Source organism: Bombina bombina, chromosome 1, assembly GCF_027579735.1.
Source record: "Bombina bombina isolate aBomBom1 chromosome 1, aBomBom1.pri, whole genome shotgun sequence".
NCBI lineage: Eukaryota > Metazoa > Chordata > Amphibia > Anura > Bombinatoridae > Bombina > Bombina bombina.
Genome location: NC_069499.1, coordinates 1,269,541,870 through 1,269,568,792, shown reverse-complemented (window position 1 = coordinate 1,269,568,792; position 26,923 = coordinate 1,269,541,870). Strand labels below are relative to the sequence as shown.

General features: G+C 37.6%; 1 protein-coding gene across 2 annotated transcripts in view; it reads left to right on the top strand.

The window, feature by feature from the left end:
- Positions 1 to 26,923, top strand: part of CA5A (carbonic anhydrase 5A) — a 113,846-nt gene that overhangs the window by 60,984 nt on the left and 25,939 nt on the right. For both annotated transcript variants that reach the window (XM_053701232.1, XM_053701224.1), the window contains exons 2-4: positions 9,261 to 9,458; positions 16,993 to 17,111; positions 24,073 to 24,168. In XM_053701232.1, the coding sequence (XP_053557207.1) occupies positions 9,261 to 9,458; positions 16,993 to 17,111; positions 24,073 to 24,168 (413 nt within the window). The remainder of the gene's footprint in view (positions 1 to 9,260; positions 9,459 to 16,992; positions 17,112 to 24,072; positions 24,169 to 26,923) is intronic.

The window sequence follows — 26,923 nt, the reverse complement described above, 5'->3', positions numbered from 1 at the left end:
GCACATGGGTATAGCCAGAGGAGGGCTGGTTATAGGATCAGTGGTATCTGCATCAGTATAACACCCAGCACTATATAATGACACAATAGTGACACTGGCACATGGGTATAGCCAGAGGAGGGATGGTTATAGGGTCAGTGGTATCTGCATCAGTATAATAACACACAGCGCTATATAATGACACAGTAGTGACACTGGCACATGGGTATAGCCAGAGGAGGGCTGGTTATAGGGTCAGTGGTATCTGCATCAGTATAGTAACACCCAGCGCTATATAATGACACAGTAGTGACACTGGCACATGCGTATAGCCAGACAAGGGCTGGTTATAGGGTCAGTGGTAACTGCATCAGTATAATAACACCCAGCACTTTATAATGACACAGTAGTGACACTGGCACATGCGTATAGCCAGAGGAGGGCTGGCGATAGTATTAGTGGTATCTGCATCAGTATAATAACACCCAGCTCTATACAAAGACACGGTAGTGACACTGGCACATGCATATAGCCAGACAAAGGGCTGGTTATAGGATCAGTGGTATCTGCATCAGTATAATAACACCCAGTGCTATATAATGACACAGTAGTGACACTGGCACATGCGTATAGCCAGAGGAGGGCTGGCGATAGTATTAGTGGTATCTGCATCAGTATAATAACACCCAGCTCTATACAAAGACACAGTAGTGACACTGGCACATGCATATAGCCAGACAAAGGGCTGGTTATAGGATCAGTGGTATCTGCATCAGTATAATAACACCCAGCACTTTATAATGACACAGTAGTGAAACTGGCACATGGGTATAGCCAGAGGAGGGCTGGTTATAGGGTCAGTGGTATCTGCATCAGTATAATAACACCCAGCGCTATATAATGACACAGTAGTGACACTGGCACATGCGTATAGCCAGAGGAGGGCTGGCGATAGTATTAGTGGTATCTGCATCAGTATAATAACACCCAGCTCTATACAAAGACACAGTAGTGACACTGGCACATGCATATAGCCAGACAAAGGGCTGGTTATAGGATCAGTGGTATCTGCATCAGTATAATAACACCCAGCACTTTATAATGACACAGTAGTGAAACTGGCACATGGGTATAGCCAGAGGAGGGCTGGTTATAGGGTCAGTGGTATCTGCATCAGTATAATAACACCCAACACTATATAATGACACAGTAGTGACACTGGCTCATGGGTATAGCCAGAGGAGGGATGGTTATAATATCAGTGGTATCTGCATCAGTATAATAACACCAAGCACTATAAAATAATGTTTTTAATTTCAAATGTACCTTGGTGTCCTTCCCTAAGGTCTGTACTTTGGAAAATGTCCGCCACAACCTTTGTCTGTGCCTACCCCTGTTTGCAACAATGCTTACAGCAATGTTATACACTGTTGCAACAGCATGCTGAAGTAGAGTGTCTGTGTCCATAATAATAAATGATAGGGAAGGAAAGTCAAAGAAAAAAAGTTGGGAACAATGTCATGTTCCTTAGAGTATGTCATTTAAAAGGACATAACCCCAAATTTTGTTTGATTTAGTTAGAGTATACGATTTTTACCAACTTTCCAATTTACTTCTATTAATTATTTTTCTTCTCTTGGTATCCTTAATTGAAGGAGCAGCAATGCACTACTGAGAGCTAGCTGAATATCTGTAAGCTAATTAAAATAGGAATATATGTTCTGCCACCAATCCGCAGCTAGCTCCCAGCTCTTGAGCCTATCTAGGTATGCTTTTCAACAAAGCATAGCTATAGAAATAAGCAAATTAGATAACAGAAGTACATTGGAAAGTTGTTTAAAATTGTATGCTGTATCTGAGTCATGGAAGAAAAAAATGGGATTTCATGAACCTTTAAGTACTGGTGCAACTGTTTGAGTTAAAACCCCACAAGTGGAAACTGCCGGCGAGCCAATCAGCCGCCGTAGTTGCTCAGCTGGGCCATGCAACTGCCGCCACTATAGTGAAAAAATGACATTCTCTAATTTATTACAGAATGTAATATTAACACTACCAACCCTGCAACTCTGTGTTTAACCCCAGCAAAGTGGTCACTGGCTATTCGTCTTCTGTGGCTCCCGAGCAGTACTTTACTGAGTTTAACCCCCTTTTTGGGGGTTAAACACATAGAGTTGCAGGGTTGGTAGTGCTAATATTACGTGCTGTAACAAATGAAGAGAATTTAAAGTGAATGTAAATTTTGAGGAATGTGTGCCTGGTTTTTAAAAATCCTATTAAAAACAGGGGCACTTTCATTCATCAAAGTTTACATTTTAGCGGTTTTGTTAAAATACTTACCTTTTCTTCTTGCAAAGCCGGAGCAGCGCTTCTCCCGCCCGTCGCTTGTCTCTCTTCTTAATTTAGCAATGACGAATCCGGCTTCCTCCGATTGCGGCTTTTCCCCCCAGAGCAAACAATGCATGAGGCCATGCCGTGATTGGAGGAAGCCGGCGTTTTCATTTCTGACCTATGAAGAGACGAGCGACAGGCGGGGGAAGCGCTGCTCTGTCTTTGCAAGAAGAAAAAGTAAGTATTTTAACAAAACGGCTAAAATGTAAACTTTGATGAATGAAAGTGCCCCTGTTTTTAATAGGATTTTTAAAAACTGGGCACACATTACTCAAAGTTTACATTCACTTTAATTTTTCCACTATAGCTGCCCTTAAACGTTTAGCACAGAGTCTGCTCAAGTGTCCCAGGAAATAATGCAATATAAAAAGGTAGATTAATATGTTAACAAATAACATATTTATTTACAGGAACTACATACAGTAAGATTGTGGTCATGGACCTAATCCAGGACATAAAATGGTTTATACTGACACACATACTCAAGGGTTTGTATATCTGCAAGACTTTTCTGCTTTTTAGCACCTTTATTATGTTTGTCTTACTAAGGAAAAAAAAATACTGTACTTCCTACATATGATTTATTACCTTAAAGTAATTGTAAAGTTTAATGAATAAGTGCCCAGTATCTAAAAATAATCTTAAAAACAGGGGCACTTTCTTTCATTAAACTTTACAAAGATGCTTATTTTTTTTAAAATACCTTTGCATTGTGGTAAACATAACGCTGATCCTCCGCCTGCAGCTTCTGCTTTATTTAGCAGATCGAGGATGAATCTGGCTTCCTCCAATCGTTGTGTGTCCCCTTTGGTGTCCAGCTCGTGATGCATGCAACGATTGGAGGAAGCCGGATTGTCATCAGTATGCTAAAGAAAGCAGCAAATGCGGGTGGACGATCAACGTTATGTTTACCATAACGCAAAGGTAAGTATATTTTTAAAAAAATAAGCGTCTTTGTAAAGTTTAATGAATGAAAGTGCCCCTGTTTTTATAATTATTTTTAGATATCGGGCACTTATTCATTAAACTTTACAATCACTTTAATCATCACAAAGATATTGCAGTATAAAAATGAAATGCATCTTTTTTTTGTTTTTGTTTACGAATCATAAAGGTTATTCATGAAAAACAGTGAAGTGACTGACAATGGGGAGGGGATATTCATACACCATCCCATGATATATTTTGCACTGCAATAAAGATGATTGATCATGGTTAAATTGTTTTTCACCCTATACACTGTTAACCTTTGTACACAGAAATTGTTCTTGATGGTTGTAGTTTACATTTCTAACAGTTGTATAACTGCACATTTGTACCCTTGCTCAAAATATTGTTTACCTCACTATACTGGTGACGTTTATGCAATCTTTTTCTGTTAAAGAGACAGTCTAGTAAAAATTAAGCTTTCATGATTCAGGTAGGGCATGCAATTTTAAACAACTTTCCAATTTGATGTGTTCTCTTTTTTTTTTATTAGTGTTTTTTATTTCTTGACAACATATATAATACAGGCACATATCTCAAATAGGCAGAAGTTATAATTGACATCTTTGTCGAACTTTTAACCACAACATATATTCGAGAAAAAGAGAAAGCATTATCAGCAATAGATACAATAGAACAGAACTGAAAACAGATTATTCTGCCTGATATTTAGACATTTTACAATGAACATTAATAGCTAGCAGACTCATATTCTATATCCATACAATGTCTGCAGCATTAGCTTGGTGAATTTTTAAATGTTTTATATTAAAAGTAAATAAGAAATAATGGAGAAAAAAAGGAAAAAGATATGTCTATCTCCTCCAGCACCTCTCCTCCCATTATTCGTTAGCTACAAAATCTCCCCTAGCAAGGCCGGATTGGCCTACCAGAAGATTTCCCGATGGGCTGCAAAACTACAATTTTTAAAGGAGTGATTAATGGATGCAATGCAATTGGGTTAGAGAGTGCCTATATATCCACAATTTGGGTCTTTTTTTTAATGCAAACTAATATATATAATTTTGATATAAACTATTGGAAGAAGGACTATCCCAGTAATCTTACTTGAGAAAAATGGGGTGTGCGCACTATACTGAGTCAATGAAAAATAGGTCTGGTCTCCAAATTTCACAAAGCTGCTTTTTATTCCCAGCCCGGCCCTGTCCCCTAGAATCATTTTCTGAATGTAATTTGTACTTCATAGTACAATATACTGTTGTTGAATCGTAATATGTAAAGAATTAATAAAGCTACCCCATTTTTAAAAAAACGATTACATTTCTTTTTCTTAAGTAACATAAACATCATATTGTTCTAGGACTAATTGCACATTATTAAGGAATTCAGAAACGTTGGGGCTCTTTTTGGCTTTCTAGGTGGAGAAAATTGCATTCCTCGCACACATTAATACAAAGTTTATAAAAGCTATGTATTCTGACTTATTAATATGTTCTCTTAAAAAGACAATGTCCTCCTTTTCAGAGATTAACTTCCTGTTTAAGAATCTTAAAAAACCAATACATGATTTTACCTCAGGAACTTTTTTTTTTGGACAGTACCAAATACAGTGCAATAAGTTAACCAATGGATCTAAAACTAAAGTTCACTAAATCGTTAGCAGTTATGTATGTCCTGTTGATTAGTTTTATATGTGATTCGCGCCAGGATAGTTAAGGTGTTGCAATCCAAGCTCTAGAAATACTTCTGGAGATTAATACAGTATTTACCAAAGAGATATCTCTCATCCATTTTTAAGAGAGACAGTTTAGATTAGCTTCACCTTCTTTTTGTAACATACGATTATACCATCCCGAAATTGCAAAGTTGCCATGTTTAAATGAATTGCTTTGTTATCTTGGTATTCTTTGTTGAAGCCTAAACCTTGTCCGGCTCATATACTAATTTCTAAGACCTTTAACCCCTTAGCGACCAGACCATTTTTCAAATTTCTTACCGTTAGTGTTTAGCTGTAAGTTTCCTCTTACGCATTTACTCTACTCACACATATTATATACTGTTTTTCTCGCCATTAAATGGACTTTCTAAAGATACCATTATTTTAATCATATCTAATTATGTACTAATTTTTTTTTTTTTTTATAAAATATGATGAAAAATTGAAAAGAACACGCTTTTTTCTAACTTTGCCCTCCAAAATCTGTTACACATCTACAACCACCAAAAAACACCCATGCTAAATAGTTTCTAAATTTTGTCCTGAGTTTAGAAATACCCAATGTTTACATGTTCTTAGTTTTTTTGCAAGTTATAGGGTAATAAGTACAAGTAGCACTTTGCTATTTCCAAACAATTTTTTTTTTTTTCAAAATTAGCGATAGTTACATTGTAACACTAAAATCTGTCAGGAATCCCTGAATAACCCTTCACATGTGTGGCTTGTAGGGCTAATGTTAGCTTTAGTGCAGTGTAGTAGACAACCCAAAGTATTAATCTAGGCCCCTTTTTGGAATATTTCATGCAACTATTTCACCACCAAATGCGATCAAATAAAAAAAAAATTGGTAACTTTTTTTTCACAAACTCTAGGTTTCTCACTGAAATTATTTACAAACCGCTTATGCAATTATGGCACAAATGGTTATAAATGATTCTCTGTGATCCCTTCTGTTCAGAAATAGCAGACATATATGGCTTTGGCATTGCTTTTTGGTAATTAGAAGGCCGCTAAATGCTGCTGCACACCACACTTGTATTATGCCCAGCAGTGAAGGGGTTAATTAGGTAGCTTGTAGGGTTCATTTTAGCTTTAGTGTAGAGATCAGCCTCCCACCTGACACATCCCACCCCCTGATCAATCCCTTACCCTTTTCAAACAGCTCACTTCCCTCCCTCACCTCTTAATTGTCACCGCCATCTTAAGTACTGGCAGAAAGTCTGCCAGTACTAAAATAATAGGCGCTTCCCCCCCCCCCCAATTATTTTTTTTAATATTTATTCTGCAGTGTTGGATCCCCCTCCCCCCTCTACCTATTTTCCGCCATCTTGGGTACTGGCAGCTGTTTGCCACTACCCAGTTTGCAAAAAAATTGGGGTTTTACTTTTTTTATTTTTATTAAAAACTGCCAATTTTTCTGTAGTGTATCGCCCCCCCCCCCTCCCAGATCCCTTTCCCAACATTTATTTTCCTCTCCCTCCTTCACATACATTCTTCAGTCTTGGACTAATGGACTTAATGTTGCTCTCTTTGCACGTCCTTGGTTATTGAGGACTGTTTTTTTTGTAGGAAGTTAAGGGGTTAAGGTTGCCTCTTATCTCAGTGAATTTTGACAGTTTTCCACAGCACTTGTTTATGTGTGCCATATAGATAACACAGTGCACACTCCAGTGGAGTTACCTAGGAGTCAACACTGATTGGCTAAAATGCATGTCTGTCAAAAGAACTAAGATAAGGGGGCAGCCTGCAGAGGCTTAGATACAAGATAACCACAGAGGTAAAAAAGTATTTAATATAACCGTGTTGGTTATGCAAAACAGGGGAATGAGTAATAAAGGAATTATCTATCTCTTTAAACTATAACAATTCTGGAGTAGATTGTCCCTTTTAAGGTTATTTTTTTCTATTCTATTAGTATTTAAAAGGCTTATATTCCGTCTTTATACAGCTTTATTTTCTAATTTTGTGGTGTAATTGTTGTGTTTACGACCGCCTAAGCCACTTCCTGTCCTCCAACTCCATACTTGACCCCCTGCAATTTTGCTTCTGTCCCCAAATTTCAACTGAATCTGCCCTTATCAAGGTTACTAGCGATCTTCTTAAAGGGATATGAAACCTAAACATTTTCTGTTGTGATTCAGACAGAGCATAACATTTTAAAAAAAGTTTCTAATTAAAGGGACATTAAACCCAATTTTTTCTTTCGTGATTTAGAAAGAGTATGTCATTTTAAACAACTTTCTAATTTACTTCTATTATTTAATTTGCTTCATTCTCTTGATATAACTTGCTGAAAAGCATATCTAGATATGCTCAGTAGCTGCTGATTGGTTGCTGCACATCGAGGCCTTGTGTGATTGGCTCACACATGTGCATTGCTATTTCTTCAACAAATAATATCTAAAGAATTGAGCAAATTAGATAATAGAAGTAAATTGGAAAGTTGTTTAAAATTGCATGTCCTATCTGAATCATGAAAGTTTAATTTTGACTAGACTGTCCCTTTAACTTCTATTATCAAATTTGCTTAGTTCGTATGATATTCTGTGTTGCAGAGATACTTAGGTAGGCATCTGGAGCACTATATGGCAGGAAATATTGCTGCCATATAGTGCTCCAGAAATGGGCTGGCTCCTAAGCATATGTCCCTGCTTTGTGACAAAAGATACCAAGAGAAAAAAGAAAATTTCATAATAGAAGTAAATTAGAAAGTTGTTTGAATTCACATGCTCTATCATAATCATTAAATATTTTTTTTCTGTTTCATATCCCTTTAATGCAAATAATAATGGCTACTACTCTATACTTTTATATTACTTGACGTCTCAGCGGCCTTTGACTCAGTTGATCACCCCCTCCACCTGCTGATGACACTCAGATCTTCCTCTCCACCCCTGCAAACTCTCCCTCTGTCCTTTCTCAAATCAGTGACTGCTTATCTGGGCATTTCTGCCTGGATGGCCTCTCACCACCTAGAGAGAGCTTTTCTCTGATTTTCTGTCACCATCAATGGCCTCACTATCTCCCAATCACCCTGAGTCTGCTGCCTCTGACTTACACTCTACTCCAATCTGTCCTCCATCCCCCACATCCAATTGCTATCTTCATGCTGCCGCAACCATCTATGCAATATTTCCAAATTTCGTCTCTTTCAGAGCAACCAATCCTCTTCCTTGTAATTTTCTGACTTGATTACTGCCGCCTCTTTGCTGCACCTCTCTGTGAGCCTTTTCACTGTCTCCCCATCCACAGCAGAATTAAATTCATAATTCTCACCCTGACCAACGCTGCTCCCCACTATCTGTTCTAACTGATCAACAAATATACTCCAACCTGACCCCTAAGATCCAACCATGACCTGCTCCTTGCATCTTCTATCATACCTCTTGCCATGCTAGACTGCAGGACTTCTCTCGTGCAGCACCAACCCGCTGTCCGACTTTCCCCTAATCGGCCTTCTTTTAAATTCTTCCTAGAGAAATTTTTGTTCAGGGAAGACTACCACCCAGCTCGGTAACAAATGAATTCCACTTGCCTAATAATTGTCCTCATCTAACTCTGTATTAACATTCTCACCTTTGCAGTCCTCGCCTCCTTTTTCTCACTCTCCTTCCCTTCTAGATTGTAAGTTCCCACAGTAATAGGCCCCTTAAAGGGACATGAAACCGTGATTTAGATAGAATGTACAATTTTAAACAACTTTCCAGCTTACTTCTATTATCAAATTTGTTTCATTGTCTTAATATCCTTTGTTGAAGCATTGCACTACTGGCAGCTTGCTGAACACATTTAGTTAGCCAATCACAAGAGATAAATGTGTGCAGGCACCAATCATCAACTAGCACCCACTAGTGTAGGATATGTGCGTATACTTCTTCAACAAGGGATACCAAAAGAACAAAGCATATTTGAAAATAGAAGTGAATTTAAAAGTGCCTTAAAATTACATGCTCTATCTGAATCGTGCAAGATTAATTTTGACTTTTCTATCCCTTTAATTCCTCCTGTATTTGTTTGTCACATTTTGTCTTGTCTCTTGCAACTATTGTTTCATTATTTTACTTACATCAATTGTACCTGAGGACAGCGCTGCATAATTTGTTGGCGCTTTTTAAATAAGGAATAATAATATAAATAATAATAATGTGTTAACCCAATTTGTAAATGTGAAAGTCCAAAGTTCATCTTTACATAGCATAATATTTAGTATTTTTCTCTTGCATTGCAGTGCACCCTTTGTGGAAAGGGACAATTGATGTTCCTGGTGGATCCCGACAATCTCCAATTGATATTCGTGTACGCGACAGTGTTTTTCATCCCCATCTAACCCCTGTTAAAACCCACTATGACCCAAACACGTGTCTTCACATCTGGAATAATGGATATTCTTTTCTTGTGGAATATGATGACTGTACTGATAAATCAGGTGAGTTAAACAGCAGTAACTAATCCATATCAAGGTAAAATAATGTGTAATGTAAAGGTTTTATGCCATCATAGACTGTAAGCTTGGACTACCATTTTATAACAGCTTTCCGATTTACTGTTATTTAATTTGCTTTGTGTTCTTGGTATCCTGTGGGGGAAAAGCATACTTATGTAGGTTCAGGGGGCCAATGCGCTACCTAGAGCTAGCCGCTGATTGGTGGATGTACAAATATGCCTCTTGCCATTGGCTCACCAGATGTGATTAGCTAGCTCCAAAGTATTGCTGCTCCATCAACAAAGGATACTTAGAATGGAAAGTTGTTTAAAATTGTATTCTCTATCTGAATCATGAGAGAAAAATGAAATACAAGCTGCACGCTAGATCTGGGTCTTATACATTTTAAAGGGACAGTAAATACTTGTGTAATATAAAATACTCAGTTGTGCATAGTAAAGCAATTTACTTTGCTATATACTTTCATTATTTACTGTTCTTTCTTTTTTTGTAATTTGTATGAAAAGTGTGGCTTTTCCAGTCCTGAAAAAAACAACAACAAAAAAAACACGGCAGGCTTCACAAGTGTAACCATGCAACGTATCGGTCCCTATTTTGCAGTTTGTAATATTTTTCTGGTGAAGTCAGACAATGGATATTTTGTGAACAAAATGAAAGTGGGAAGCACTATCATCTCCAGGCCCAAGTAGGGATTGGCTCCTTCAGTAAAAGAAAGAAGTAGGTAGAGTTTTATCATTGAAAAACAATTGCAGCAAACAAGGTGGTTATCTGTTCTAATAACTTTCAGACTCTGCTGATATGTTAATTTATTGAAAGCTGCAGAAACATGTTATTATTACCTAACTGCCTGTGGATACTGATAATTTCAGCTATTTCAAGTGTAGCTACCACCCTGCGCTGCGTATACAAACATAAAAGCAATACATATACAAGTATAGGGTATACAGGGTGGTGGATGTGTGTGTTGCAAAATTTGACCCAGAGCCCACAAGTTTCTAGTTAAAGCCTTTTAACATGCAGGGCATTATCATATCTGCTGTATTGGAAAGCTACATTTTTCTGTTCTTTGTTGATCATCAGCAAATACAAATGTTGCTTCTGTAGTGCTTTACATTCAACTTAAAGGGCCATGAAACCCAGATTTTTTATTTTTATGATTCACTTAGAGGAAAGAATTTAAAAATAAAGTAAATAAAGTTGAGCATTTTATGTCTATTCTCACATGAACTTAGTTTTAACTATATAGCAGCTGTTATGAAAAAATGCTTTTGAGCACTCGAGAGCAAGAATGTTTGTGCAGTATATAATATTGTTAAAGGGACAGATAATCCCTTTTATTACCCATTCCCCAGTTTTGCACAGCCAACCTGGTTACGTTAATATACTTTTAACCTCTGTGATTACCCTGTATCTAAGCATCTTCTGACAGCCCCCTGATCACATGACTTTTTATTTCTTATCTATTGACTTTCTTTTTAGCCAATTAGTGCTGTGTCTGCCACAAGCCACGGGCGTGAGCACAATGTTATCTATATGGCTCACATGAACTAGCAGTCTCTTGTTGTGAAAAGCTAATAAAAAAGCATGAGATAAGAGGCTGTCTTTAGTGGCTTAGAAACAGGCAGACATTTAGAAGTTTAAATGTTATAAAGTATATCAATATAACAATGTTGGTTGTGCAAAGCTGGGGAATGGGAAGTAAAGGCATTATCTATCTTTTTAAACAATAACAATTTTAATATAGACTGTCCCTTTAAACTGCTGTCATAAAGGGATCCATACACGTGCAAGCTCCTAATCCTACCTACTTCATTTTCAACAAAGGATAGCAAGAAAAAAGTACATTTGAAAATATAGGTAAATTGGTTGTTTTTGTTTTATTTGGGGGGGGTCATACACTCTATCTGAATCCTGAAAGAAACATTTTGTGTTTCTTGTCCCTTTCAAGGATTCCACATATTGAGGCTAATGCCAAGCAACGAGGGACTGTCCAAGCCAGCAAGAGCTTTGTTTACATGAGGTGTACGTAAAAACCCTTGACATGTAGTGTTAGCGTGTCCTGTTCAGTGGGTGGCACGTGACTGACCTTGCACAGTTCATTGCTTCACACTATACCTTGAAGCAGTATATGTCACAACCTGTGTGATAAGGGAGTTCTGACATCTGTTTTGCTGTTTTTTCCATTAGCAGGAGAATTCCCTGAATTGTATTTGACTTTAAAGGGCACTAAACTCCTTGTTAGTATAATACACTTCTGTTGCCTTGTTATAGAATAATATATCAATTAGGGCTAAACAATTTTAAAACAAATTAACATCATATTTGCTGCAATTGCTTTTGGTAGCCAACTACTATTTAGACTAATTTTCAGATTATTTTTCCAATTCTATCAGTCTATTATCTAATTTGCTTCATTCTTTTGGTATTCTTTAAAGTGATGGTAAACTCTCCCCTTTTTAAAATCAGATCTGGAATGTAAGCGCTATTTTAGATGGAGTTTAATTCATTAGCTGTAATGAAGATGCGCTATAACTTAGTTATTAATATAGATATGAAATTCAAATACCCCACGTTACACCACCCACTTCAAAAGTCAATTTTCCTGTCAGCTAAATGATTGAATTACTCTCCAATCAATGCTCTAGCTACAACAAAAGTGCCAGATGGGGAGAGCGCTGATTGGACAACAATTCAATCTGTTAGCTCACAGAAAATTTTACTTTTGAAGTGGGCGGAGGAGCATGCAGTATTTGAATTTCATATCTATATTAAAAAGCATGTTATAATGCATCTTCATTACAGCTTATGAATTAAACTCCATCTAAAATAGCGCTTACATTCCAGATCTGATTTTAAAAAGGGGAGAGTTTACCATCACTTTAAGGAAGCACATACCTAGGTAGGTTCAGGAGCAGAAATGCACTACTGGTAGCTAGCTGTTGATTGGGGCTTCACATGTATGCCTCTTGTCATTGGCTCAATCAGGGTCTTCAGTTAGCTCCCAGTAGTTCATTGCTGCTCTTTCAACCAAGGATGCTAAGAGAACGAAGCAAATTTTGATAAAAATCCATAAATTGTTTAAAATGGTATGCTCAATTTGATTAAAGGGACACTGAACCAAATTTTTTTTCTTTCATGATTCAGATAGAGCATGACATTTTAAGCAACTTTCTAGTTTACTCCTATTGTCAATTTTTTCTTCCTTCTCTTGCTATCTTTATTTAAAAAGCAGGAATGTGATGCATAGGAGCCGGCCCATTTTTGGTTGAGAACCTGGGTTATGCTTGCTTATTGGTGGGTAGATGTAAGCCTCCAATAAGCAAGCGCTATCCATGGTGCTGAACCTAAAATGGGCTTGCTGCTAAGATTTACATTCCTGCTTTTAAAATAAAGATAGCAAGAGAACGAAGAAAAATTGTTAATAGGAGTAAATTAGAAAGTTGCTTAAAATTTCATGCTCTATCTGAATCATGAAAGAAAAAAAATTGGGTTCAGTGTCCCTTTAATAAAATAAACCTTTTGATTTCATTTTTTTGTCATGATTCAGATAGAGCTTGCAATTTTAAGCAACTTTCTAATTAACTATTATTATCAATTTGTCTTCTTTTGGTATCTTTATTTGAAAAGCAAGAACGTAATATATTCCTAAACTAATCTTACAGAAACCTCTGGGAGAGCATGAATTGTGAATGGATTAATATAATTAATTTATCAAAAGAATAAGCAAAGAAAAATATCTTAATAGATTTTTATTTCTCAAAAAAAAAAAAAAATCCTATTTAAATAAAAAATTTTTTGATTAAAATACATTTTTTTTTTATTGAGGTTAAACTTTCACATACATATACATCAAGAATGACTTGGAATAAAAAAAAAACGGCAATACAATGATAGCGTGCCATAATGAACTAGGAAAAACACAATGCACATACATATAACAACAGATATGATTGCATGAAAAATACCTCATTTTTACTATATATAAGTCCCTTTATATGTAAAGTCTAAATAACAATCAACAATTATTTCCCCCTTTTTGACAAGAAAACAGCCATCCTTGGACTGTAAACCATTTAATAAAATTAAGTAGGAAGAAGTGTAAGGGAAAGGGGATAAGAAAGGAGGGTCTCTTATGGGTCCATTAGTAAATGTTACCCAATATGTGGGTATGGGAATCCTCATGGAGAAAGCTAGCTGCATAAGAGATGTAGAACTTTGCCCAGTCTAGCATATACTGTAGATATAAAGTTAGCAATGAGCTGCGGAGCTACAAGTTATTGGCGAAAGAGCTGGGTAACAGGCCATTTGTGAGGGCGTAAGGGATAGGTAGTGTTATGGAATATATAAACTTCCTTAACCATATATAGACACAGTAGAGATCCTGAATGAGCTAAAAAGCCTTTGAGGTGACTGGATAAAATGGTTCCCTTTAGTGTAACAGATCTCTGCACCAGTCTAGGAACAGCGTGAGCACAGTGAGTAACAAACATCATGGCACATATTCCTGAAGGTGATGCGCTATGAATAAATTCAGGTTACTGCCCAGTATAAAATGCCAACGCCTATCAGCCTAGCAGAGCACACGCTAAACATATTGAACCATGATTATAGAGCCTCAACGCATTATTTATGTGTATGCGGTTATTGTACAGGCTAGTCATGAACATATAGTCTGCTTCTTCAGTGGGAGTATATAGCATAAATTATCTAAGCCTATAAAAATGTATCCCAAAGTACTGAAATGCTATCTTAGGGGGTTATACATATATATTAAGACCAATAGACATTTAGATAGACTGTTAATACCAGACTACAAAGGACATTCTTAGATGTAAACGGAGTACACAAGTCCCCAAATCAAGCCTGAAGGCGGTTAATAATGTTTACTAGTCCAGGTCTCACAAATCGGGGGGTTGGAGTGAAGTAGTTGTATTTACCCAGTACCTGGTTCTGAAGCACCAATATTGTCCCTGAGTTGTAGGCAGTGTGTCCATTAATCTAAATTTTCAGACCTTAACGTCCTCATGTGTGGCACTATTACCCATAGAGATGCTGGTAGGGGACAGTCCTGGTGTGGGTAGCGCTTCATCACGGGCATCTGTCTTTCAACCCACTCCTGATGGCTCGCTATGAGAGGCTGTTATAGGGGCGTTAAGTCCAGGGTTAAGCGAGTGGCTGACTAAATGGCCCGGCCTAGACAAATATTCAGATCTCTTGTGGATCTCACAAGGCTGGCTTCCGTTACACCATCCATCTTCACATAACGGATCCAAGTCAGGTCTCCCAGTTCTTCTCCAGACGGGCCGCACAGTATAACACCACACTTCACCTCTAGCTCCTGAGCTTTTCTCAGCTCATCATCTCTATCCGGAACCCCCACGGGCAGCGCATCTGACAATACCTGTAAGCAGGTTGCTGGAATTGCGGACGGTTCAGGAGACTCTATGCACTCCGGGTCTGTGAGTCTCTTTTCCAGCCGCAACCCGGTCAGGGGCTCCGATGTCGGATCCACTAGCTCACACTCGTCGGTGCTTCCCCACGCTGCCTTCAGATGGGTTGTCATGTGGGCAAAGCAGTCACATAGCATACGGTCTAAGATAGTTAGCAGGGAATGCTCTGTAGGTGTCATTTTGTAGATAGCTTAATAGGAGTTACTGCTTGTATTGCTTGCTAGACAAGGTGCAGCATATACATCCGATTCTCTGGAAGGATATATAGTCTTATTTGTAGCAGCCCTTTTCACTGCTCATAACCCCGGATCTTTTCAGACTCGGGGGGGGGGGGGGGGGGATAATATGCGGCAGCCCTAGCAGTACAAGTGAACCGCACCACAATGCAGGCCTCTCCGCCACGTGGTCAGTCACTGCAGGGCTTAGCCGAAGAACATAGGAAGGACAGTTTTCGAGGTATGGACCCAACAGACTGTCCTGGAGGTCCCCAGGGCACTTCAACATAGAATCCAATATAGTTGGGAAGTTTAAAAAGAAGAAGTAAGCTTCAAAAGTTCAGTCAAAATCCGGAGCTCCTCTCAAACACGACCTTCCGCAGCAGCTGTAGGCTCCGCCCCCTAAAATACATTTTTATTTAATTTTAATCATTGATTTTTATCCACACTGAGTTGTAGTTGCTTCCAAGTCACCTTTTTCAGTCTTATAATGTTCACAGATTGACTTATCATATTCTTTGTAGTTGTTTATAGAATAAGGGGTCATTATTGCCTGTGTTTTAGAAGAGTCTTTATACAGATAAAATGTGTGCATATATAAGAAAAATAAGTGTTTACAAATGTACTGGATATCAAATAAAAAGTGTGTGATCTAGATGGTTCATTTAGTCTCACCAGCTGGGGGGGGGGGTTACATAGATAGCATTCAAAATTGAGTAGTGCATGTCATTATTATTTTTTTTGCACTGTAATGTCCATGTAAACTTTGGGGCACAATTTCAACAACAAGGTAACTACTCACACATATACACACACATTATTATTAAATTCATTCTGTAGCTTAGGTATTTATAAATTCTGGAAGTGTGACATGGTGCTTATACACAGATCAGTGATGTTGCCAGCTTTTTTTGACAGTGCCAGTGATCTGTGAATGTGCACCAACTCTGTCACAGGGTACAGGAATATTTAAGCAGTTTCACGCCAGCACTTATAATATAACAGAACAGCTTTGAAAAGAACTGCGGACACAGGAGGAAAAACCACAGCACGATGTGTTGTGTGACTATAGGGTTGTAGTTTTGCCCAACAGTTTACTGTCCCTTTTAAACAGAGTCTACAAATTGAGCAGATGACAGTTTGGCAGTGTTTGTTTTAGCTGGTGAGATTATATTTGTTTTGCTGTGAGCTGCCACTCCGTCTAACGTGCACCCTCTGTAGATCTGAAGTGCTGTTGTTACTTACGCTGGATATGTTATCAACACATTAGTCATTCACACAGCACTTCACAGTCCTCTGACAGACTCATTCAGATTTCATTAGTGCTTTTCATCATATGGCCTGTTATTAAAAGTCAAAATGTCAAGGATTTGCTTTAAAAAAATGGGCCATATTTACAAATTAATTTGGTAATAATCATAATACTGCTTACCATTATTAAAGGGATATAAAACTATTTTTTTATATTTGCATTGTACATAATCAGCAACTAAGCACCTGCATACAAAATAAGTTGTAAAAAAAAAAAAATCTGTTTGCAGTCCAGGGATTATATCTGTCCATGATTGCAGCTACTACAGTAATCAATCACTGCTCTTAAAGGGATACTGAACCCAAAGTCATTGTGATATTTTTGCTATTTAATGGGCAAGCTACCTCTACTAAATCTTATTTCCTACTTTCATATTGTTAACAATTGTTATATATGTGTTATGTTTATAATAAAATTATATATATATTTGTTTTAATGGTGTGTGAGGACTTTCACCTGAATTCTTTGAATTAATATACTGTCTATATTCTCTGTTCAGTTTTGTGTTAAATGTAAGTCATATTTTCTTTTTCATGTAGTGGTAAGTGGGGGACCCTTGGAAAATCCATTCAGACTGAAACAGTTTCATTTCCATTGGGGAGTGCACAATGACTGGGGCTCGGAGCATACAGTGGATAGCAAGGTGTACCCTGCAGAGGTTGGTATGATACCTGTGCATTTGTTCTATTAATGTCATAACCTAAGCCACAGATTTTTTAACTCCAGTCCTTTAAGAGACATTTACTTAGTATTTTTTTTATTTATTTTATTAATGCATCAACAAATCTTTCAGTTCATTGCAAAATAAATATTTTAAAAGCATTTAAACAACATTTTGTTGGCAAAATATTTACTATTGATATGTGCAAGAGTTCAGTGTATGTATATACAGGGAGTGCAGAATTATTAGGCAAGTTGTATTTTTGAGGATTAATTTTATTATTGAACAACAACCATGTTCTCAATGAACCCAAAAAACTCATTAATATCAAACCTGAATAGTTTTGGAAGTAGTTTTTAGTTTGTTTTTAGTTATAGCTATTTTAGGGGGATATCTGTGTGTGCAGGTGACTATTACTGTGCATAATTATTAGGCAACTTAACAAAAAACAAATATATACCCATTTTAATTATTTATTTTTACCAGTGAAACCAATATAACATCTCAACATTCACAAATATACATTTCTGACATTCAAAAAAAAAAAAAAAAAAAAACCAGTGACCAATATAGCCACCTTTCTTTGCAAGGACACTCAAAAGCCTGCCATCCATGGATTCTGTCAGTGTTTTGATCTGTTCACCATCAACATTGCGTGCAGCAGCAACCACAGCCTCCCAGACACTGTTCAGAGAGGTGTACTGTTTTCCCTCCTTGTAAATCTCACATTTGATGATGGACCACAGGTTCTCAATGGGGTTCAGATCAGGTGAACAAGGAGGCCATGTCATTAGATTTTCTTCTTTTATACCCTTTCTTGCCAGCCACGCTGTGGAGTACTTGGACGCGTGTGATGGAGCATTGTCCTGCATGAAAATCATGTTTTTCTTGAAGGATGCAGACTTCTTCCTGTACCACTGCTTGAAGAAGGTGTCTTCCAGAAACTGGCAGTAGGACTGGGAGTTGAGCTTGACTCCATCCTCAACCCGAAAAGGCCCCACAAGCTCATCTTTGATGATACCAGCCCAAACCAGTACTCCACCTCCACCTTGCTGGCGTCTGATTCGGACTGGAGCTCTCTGCCCTTTACCAATCCAGCCACGGGCCCATCCATCTGGCCCATCAAGACTCACTCTCATTTCATCAGTCCATAAAACCTTAGAAAAATCAGTCTTGAGATATTTCTTGGCCCAGTCTTGACGTTTCAGCTTGTGTGTCTTGTTCAGTGGTGGTCGTCTTTCAGCCTTTCTTACCTTGGCCATGTCTCTGAGTATTGCACACCTTGTGCTTTTGGGCACTCCAGTGATGTTGCAGCTCTGAAATATGGCCAAACTGGTGGCAAGTGGCATCTTGGCAGCTGCACGCTTGACTTTTCTCAGTTCATGGGCAGTTATTTTGCGCCTTGGCTTTTCCACACGCTTCTTGCGACCCTGTTGACTATTTTGAATGAAACGCTTGATTGTTCGATGATCACGCTTCAGAAGCTTTGCAATTTTAAGAGTGCTGCATCCCTCTGCAAGATATCTCACTATTTTTGACTTTTCTGAGCCTGTCAAGTCCTTCTTTTGACCCATTTTGCCAAAGGAAAGGAAGTTGCCTAATAATTATGCACACCTGATATAGGGTGTTGATGTCATTAGACCACACCCCTTCTCATTACCGAGATGCACATCACCTAATATGCTTAATTGGTAGTAGGCTTTCGAGCCTATACAGCTTGGAGTAAGACAACATGCATAAAGAGGATGATGTGGTCAAAATACTCATTTGCCTAATAATTCTGCACTCCCTGTATGTATATGTATATGTGTATATGTATGTATGTATATGTATGTATATATATATATATATATATATATATATATATATATATATATATATATATATATATATATATATATATATATAAAAATTATTATTTTTTTTAAAAAAATACATGTTTTGTTGTTTATATTTTTATTATTGTATATAATTTATCTTCTTTAGCTTTTACAAAATTTGGAGGTTATATTTAAGCTTGAACATCACTAAAGGAAAGGAATATTATATTTTTCTTTTTAAATTAATCTATTCACAATGATTAGTTAAATCGTATCTGGGGTTCAAACCATTAGATATCCTGGTTTTTAACCTGAATATCCAAAATATTTCCCTTTTACTCAAGATTTTCTCTATATCACCACCTCTCTGATCAATAAAAATTATTTCAAATACATTCCATTTAAAGGTGTCAACTTTTTTTATTGTGACGTGATATACGTTTTGCTAACGGTGCTCTATTCTCATTATCTTTTGTTTTGTTCCCACTGTAATGCTAGAGTTGTTCTCTAATTCTCACCTCTTGTAGTTTTTCCTACATTCTGTAGGTGGCACTGTGTGCATGTAATAACATGCGCTACTTATTTACTTCTACAATTTAAACATGATTTATTCTTGAACTCCTGTTACAGTAGACACAAAACATTGTGCCGTTTGTACATGTTTACAAGCCTTGCAATCCCTAAAGGAGCATTTGTATGTTCCATTGCTGTTGTATTTTTCAAAACCGTAGGAGATATTCTATTTCCTATACTCATTACCTTTCTTTAAGGATATCTACATATTATTTGCCTTAAATCTTCTTCAGCGGTCCACATAGGTAGGTGCTTTTTAATTATGTCACAAATTTGATGGTATTGTGGAGTGTAAGTAGTTACAAAAGTTGTTAGATTTTTGTCTTTTTTTTTATTTTTGACTAGCCTCAATCTATCCCTATCATTTACCAAGACTTCTCTATCTCTTTAACCTTTAATTTAGCTGCTTAAATTACATTTTTCGAGAAACCCCTTTGCTTCAAATATTTCTCCAATCTTACTGATTCTGTTTTGAAATCCTGTTCTAACAATTTCTCTTGATGCTAAGGAATAGCCCCTTGGCTAATGCCATGTAGCAAACCATTTCTAGATATTGTTTACTTTCCACTACATTCTTATCTGTTAGATTTTAATACAATATCCAAATAAGGTTTTTTGATTTTGCAATATATCTGCATTAAAAGGTCCTTTTATACATTTTATGGCGAATACAATGTTGTGTTTACTGCCCCTTTATAGCACAGATATAAATGAGCTCCTGCAGATATAAAGCATTCACTCTGTTGCATCTTGATGGGCCAGGATTTTGGATCCTACACAAGCCACTTCAGACTGTCTGGAGGCACATTTAAATGACAAGAAAACGGTGAAATACTTAATCTATGTTAAAGGGATACTAAACCCAAATTTTGTCTTTCATGATTCATGTACAGCATGCGATTTTAAGCAACTTTCTAATTCACTCCTATTATCAATTTTTCCTCGTTCACATGCTATCTTGATTTTAAAAAGCTAGACTGTAAGCTTAAGAGCCGTCCCATTTTTAGTTTAGCACCTGGGTAGCACTTGCTGATTGGTAGCTAAATGTAGCAAACCAATCAGTAAGCGCTCCCCAGGTGCTGAGGCAAAAATGGGCCGGCTTCTAACCTTACATTATTGTTATTTCAAATAAAGACAACAAGAGAACAAAGAAAATTTTATAATAGGAGCAAATGAGAAAGTTGCTTAAAATTGCATGCTCTATCTGAATCATGAAAGAAAATATTTGGTTTTAGTATCCCTTTAATTACATTTAAAACATTTTCTGAAAATAAATACACGCACACACAGGAACAAACTCATACTCTTGCACAAACACACACAGGAACAAACTTACACACTTGCTTACAGTGACAGACATACAGAAACAAATTCACATTCTTGCTGTCACACACACATGAACAAACTCATACTCTTACACAAACACACACAGGAACAAACTTACACACTTGCTTACAGTGACAGACATACAGAAACAAATTCACATTCTTGCTGTCACACACACAGGAATAAAATCGCACACATACATACACGCCTACTTTAACATAGACACTCACCTGCTAGTGGCTATGCTGATCTCATCAGTTGGCTCTTACATTGGTTCTGCACCTGAGCACTAGCTAGCTCCCACACCCATTCTTCATCCCCCTCCCTCTGCAGCATCTAGCAGCACAAGCTGGGAAGGGAGAAGGTTGGCCTAGTAACTGAGGAGTCACACAGCCACTCCCGTTTGGAATGAGGGGACTAGTAGAATATGCTCTGTAAATCATAGCAACGCAGCTGTTTGGGTGATAGCTGGAAAAAGCTGCATTGTAAGGTAAACAAATAAAATATCATGAATGGTTTGTCAGCCACTGAACCCTATGTACCTGCACCAGGAGCCCCAATTGATAGCACCTACAGTGGTCCAGGAGTCCTGGGGGGGATTTATGCATTCTCTGACCCCCGCACATGATTTTCTGGGGGATGTGTCCCCTCCCAGTTCCTACGCTCATGTTTCTGCCCATGCGCACGGTCAGTCAGTTGTAAATGCACTTTATGTAAGGTGGGCCACAGTTCGTGAGAGTGTGTATATGTATAGTGTGTGTGTGTATGTGTGTGTGTGTGTGTGTGTAACAGGTGCACTCTCACAAACAATACGTCAGGTGCCAGGGTGCTAGAGTAGGTTAAGATATAGCGAATAGAAAACAGCACTCTCTGGTCTTAACAGCAAATAAATTACTTTTATTCGGTAACGTTTCGGGGAATGCTCCCCTTCATCAGACTGATTAGTCTGATGAAGGGGAGCATTCCCCGAAACGTTACAGAATAAAAGTAATTTATTTGCTGTTAAGACCAGAGAGTGCTGTTTTCTATTTGCTATATATATATATCTCTTGTCTAGATTTGTATGTGTATATGTGGCTTGTCTAGATTTGTTAATGAACTACACAATTAGTGTGTGTCACTCTCTTTCTTTCTTTCTTTCTTTCTTTCTTTCTTTCTTTCTCTCTCTCTCTCTCTCTCTCTCTCTCTTTCTTTCTTTCTTTCTTTCTTTCTTTCTTTCTTTCTTTCTCTCTCTCTCTCTCTCTCTCTCTCTCTCTCTCTCTCTCTCTCTCTCTCTCTCTCTCTCTTTCTCTCTCTCTCTTTCTCTCTTTCTCTCTTTCTCTCTCTCTCTCTCTTTCTCTCTCTCTTTCTCTCTCTCTCTCTCTCTCTCTCTCTCTTTCTCTCTCTCTTTCTCTCTCTCTCTCTCTCTCTCTCTCTCTTTCTTTCTCTCTCTCTCTCTCTTTCTCTCTCTCTCTCTCTCTCTTTCTCTCTCTCTCTCTCTCTTTTTCTCTCTCTTTCTTTCTCTCTCTTTCTTTCTCTCTCTTTCTTCCTCTCTTTCTTTCTCTCTCTTTCTTTCTTTCTCTCTCTTTCTTTCTTTCTCTCTCTTTCTTTCTCTCTCTTTCTTCCTCTCTCTCTCTCTCTTTCTTCCTCTCTCTTTCTTCCTCTCTCTCTCTCTTTCTTCCTCTCTCTTCTTCTCCTCTCTTATAATACTAAAGTGACAAGTAATACAGTCTTGTGTTCATACACTTGCATAGCACTTGCTGATTGATGGCTACATTTAGCCACCAATCGGCAAGCACTACCCAGGGGCTCAACTAAAAGTGGGCCGGCTCCTAAGCTTAGATTGCTGCCTTTTCAAATAAAGATAGCAAGAGAACAATGAAAAATGGATAATAGGAGTAAATTAGAAAGGTGCTTAAAATTGCATGCTCTATCTGAATCATGAAAGAAAAAAATGTGGGTTTAGTGTCCCTTTAAATGGCCATAAAATTCAGTAGCTTGATTTTGTCACACCTAGGATGTTTTAAAAGGCACAAAAACATAAGGATTAGCACCTCATAATCATCTCCAGGTGCTGTACTTAGTTGTTCTCATGAACAATCCTGATTTACAGTCCAGTTAGTGCTTAGTATATAAGCACCAATTTGTACCTGCACGGGCTTAGACACTGATTAAACAGACTGTATTGTTTGCAGAAGGCTTATCTACCCTTTGCACGTGTCTGGTGCTGAATTCAGCAATAGACTTAAAGGACCAGTAGATTTGCATAATCAACAAATGCAAGATAACCAGACAGTGCAATAGCACTTAGTCTGAACTTCAAATGAGTAGTAGATTTTTTTTTCTGACAATTTTAAAAGTTATGTATTTTTCCAGTCCCTCTATACCATGTGACAGCCATCAGCCAATAACAAATGCATACACGTACCATGTGACAACCATCAGCCATTCACAAATTCATGCACACTTATTCTTGCACATGCTCAGTAGGAGCTGGTGACTCAAAAAGTTTAAATATAAAAAGACTGTGCACATTTTGTTAATGGAAGTAAATTTGAAAGTTCTTTAAAATGGCATGCTCTATCTGAATAATGAAAGTAAGTTTAATTTTGATTTAGTGTTCCTTTAAAGGGACAATGTACTGCAATTTTCCCCCCCTTTTTAATATTCTCCCAATTACTTGTTAAACAATCTGCATTGTATTAAATGAAAAATGTTCCTTTTTAGGTTTATTCTTGCAACTGTAATAGCTGGTTTTACTAATTGAAGGGCCATTTTAGTGGCCCTTATATTTGTTGGAACATATATATCTATCTCTATCGACCCTGCAAATCTATATGCAAATGCGCTAGTGACTGGGTCAGCAGCAGTTTCCTCTCGGGAACAGCAGTTTCTAAGTATTGGCCTTTGTGTATAGAGTGCTAAGATAAACAGGTCTGTTCTTCTGACAAGCTCAGTCTGTTTGAATGGTTATGGTCTTGCGAACAATGGCTGCTGGTTTAATTGAACGCGACTGACTATTTTAAAAAAATTAAAGGGATATTGTAGTTGAAAAATAATAATCTCTAGAATGTAATTTTAAATTCAGCAGCCCTGCAACATTTAATACTCTACAGCTGGTAAAAGTTTTATGATAGTTTAGTTTATTGCATCCTACATATAGCCGATAAGAGCAGCCACTTGGAATGAGATCTGCATGAAGACTACATGCATTTTTAAAAAATCTCCATCTTACATATTTCTTTTTATATATATTTCAGCTTCACCTTGTGCACTGGAATTGCTCTAAATACAAAACCTTTGAAGAAGCAATCATGGAGGAAAACGGTTTAGCAGTAATTGGAATATTCTTAAAGGTAATGTTTCTTCTAGTCTGTGCTGTTTAATGTTATGTTAACATATAGTTGCTTTGCTACACTTTAACTAATAATATGTAGCTGGTTCAGGCAATTAATGGCATTTTGCTAAATACTTGGGTTACACAATTTGACTTCCCCCATCTACAGGGGTTGTTAGACAGACATTTTTACAACAAAAGTAAACAAAATAAATTGTGAGTAACTATGTTATCAATTTTATTATTTTAATTCAGCTTTGAGTTTAAAGTGATGGTAAAATTTACCAGTGGAACAAATAAAGGGGACTTTCAGTCATGAAGTATAAAATACTTTGTGCTGAAAGTCCCTTTATTTGTTTGAAGCGTTTGCCGCACTAAACTCCTCAGTCAGCCCACGACAGAACGCTATTGAGGGCCTATAAGAAGTTTTTTCCCCACAAATCTGGTTCCTAAGGGAAGGTAGGGCCACAGCAGAGCTGTGGCAAGGTGCTGAACATTTTTAACCGGTTTTCTGGCTTAGTGTCGATCCGGTTTGGGCATTAAGGGGTTAATCGTTTTTATTGCTAGTGGTGCAATCTTACTAATGCTTTAGGTACATGCTGTAAAAATTTCGAAAAGTTTGCTGCATTTTTCACTGTTTTGCAAAATTGTGTGCCTTTTTTATCTCTTAAAGGCACAGTAACGTTTTTTTCAAACATCCAAATCTAATTTCTCTGCGTCTGACTGCTTGGAGATTGAACGCCTAATTCTATCAAAGCATGGTTTCTCTGAGTCGTGTATTGATACCCTGATTCAGGCTAGAAAGCCTGTCACCAGGAAAATCTACCATAAGATTTGGCGAAAATATCTTTTTTGGTGCAAATCCAAGGGTTACTCATGGAGTAAGGTTAGGATTCCCAGGATATTGTCCTTTCTCCAAGAAGGATTGAAGAAAGGATTATCAGCTAGTTCCTTAAAAGGACAGATATCTGCTCTGTCTATACTTTTACACAAACGTCTGGCAGAGGTACCAGACGTTCAAGCGTTTAGTCAGGCTTTAGTCAGAATCAAGCCTGTTTATAGACCTGTGGCTCCACCATGGAGTCTGAATTTAGTTCTTTCGGTTCTGCAAGGGGTTCTGTTTGAACCTTTTACATTCCATAGAGATTAAGCTTTTATCTAGGAAAGTTTTGTTTTTGGTAGCTATCTCTTCTGCTCGAAGAGTTTCAGAGTTATCTGCTTTACAGTGTGATTCACCTTACCTGGTTTTCCATGCAGATAAGGTAGTTTTGCGTACCAAACCCGGTTTTCTTCCTAAGGTTGTGTCTAATAAGAATATTAACCAGGAAATGGTTGTTCCTTCTGTGTCCTAATCCTTCTTCGAAGAAGGAATGTCTGTTACACAATCTTGATGTGGTTCGTGCTTTAAAGTTCTATTTACAAGCAACTAAGGATTTCAGACAAACAACTTCATTGTTTGTTATCTATTCTGGTAAGAGGAGAGGTCAGAAGGCGACTGCTACCTCTCTTTCCTTTTGGCTGAAAAGCATCATCCGTTTGGCCTATGAGACTGCTGGCCAGCAGCCTTCCGAAACAATTACTGCTCATTCTACCAGAGCAGTGGCTTCCACATGGGCTTTTAAAAATTAGGCTTCTGTTGAACAGATTTGTAAGGCAGCGACTTGGTCTTCGCTGCATACTTTTTCCAAATTTTACAAATTCGATACTTTTGCTTCTTCGGAGGCTATTTTTGGGAGAAAGGTTTTACAAGCAGTGGTGCCTTCCGTTTAAGGTACCTGTCTTGTTCCCTCCCTTCATCCGTGTCCTAAAGCTTTGGTATTGGTATCCCACAAGTAAAGGATGAATCCGTGGACTCAATACATCTTACAAGAGAAAACAGAATTTATGCTTACCTGATAAATTACTTTCTCTTGTGATGTATCAAGTCCACGGCCCGCCCTGGCTATTAAGTCAGGTAGTTTTTTAGTTTAAACTACAGTCACCACTGCACCCTATGGTTTCTCCTTTTTCTTCATAACTTTCGGTCGAATGACGGGGGTGGAGCTAGAGGGGGAGCTATATGGACAGTTCTGCTGTGTGCTCTCTTTGCCACTTCCTCGTGGGAATGGGGATTTTATCCCACAAGTAAAGGATGAATCCGTGGACTCGATACATCACAAGAGAAAGTAATTTATCAGGTAAGAATAAATTCTGTTTTTATACTTCATTACTGAAAGTCCTGTTTATTTGTTCCTCTGATAAATCCTAGTGTTCCACAAACGCTAGGATTTACCATCACTTTAATGCCTCTTTTTAACATACAGACTAACTTTATTGGAACTTTTATTCTGTAATTGATCAAACCTTGTCTATTTGCAAAATCTGAGTTTTCCTTTTTAATATTCAGATATAATTGCACACTGATCACCAGCTTTATACAATCACATAAGGGTGCATGGGGTGCTTAGTTCACGTATCACATCATATGAGTGCTGTCATTCACAACGGGATCACGACCCTACTGTAGAAAGTGACAATATTTAGCTGCTGCTTCAAGTATACATATTCCAGTAGCAATAACCCAAAGCATTAGCTTCAGGCTAGTGTGCTGTGAGCTGTGTGTGCTGCTAATGACAGCAGACAGAGCAGCATACACTGTGTGATTAAATCCTCAAATAATCATACGGGCAGAAGAACAGGGCTTTCAATATCTGGCAACTTTTTATACTGTAGACACTCTTATGTGTTATAAGGGTACGTTTAAGTAACACAAACTTCCATACAACTGTACCAAA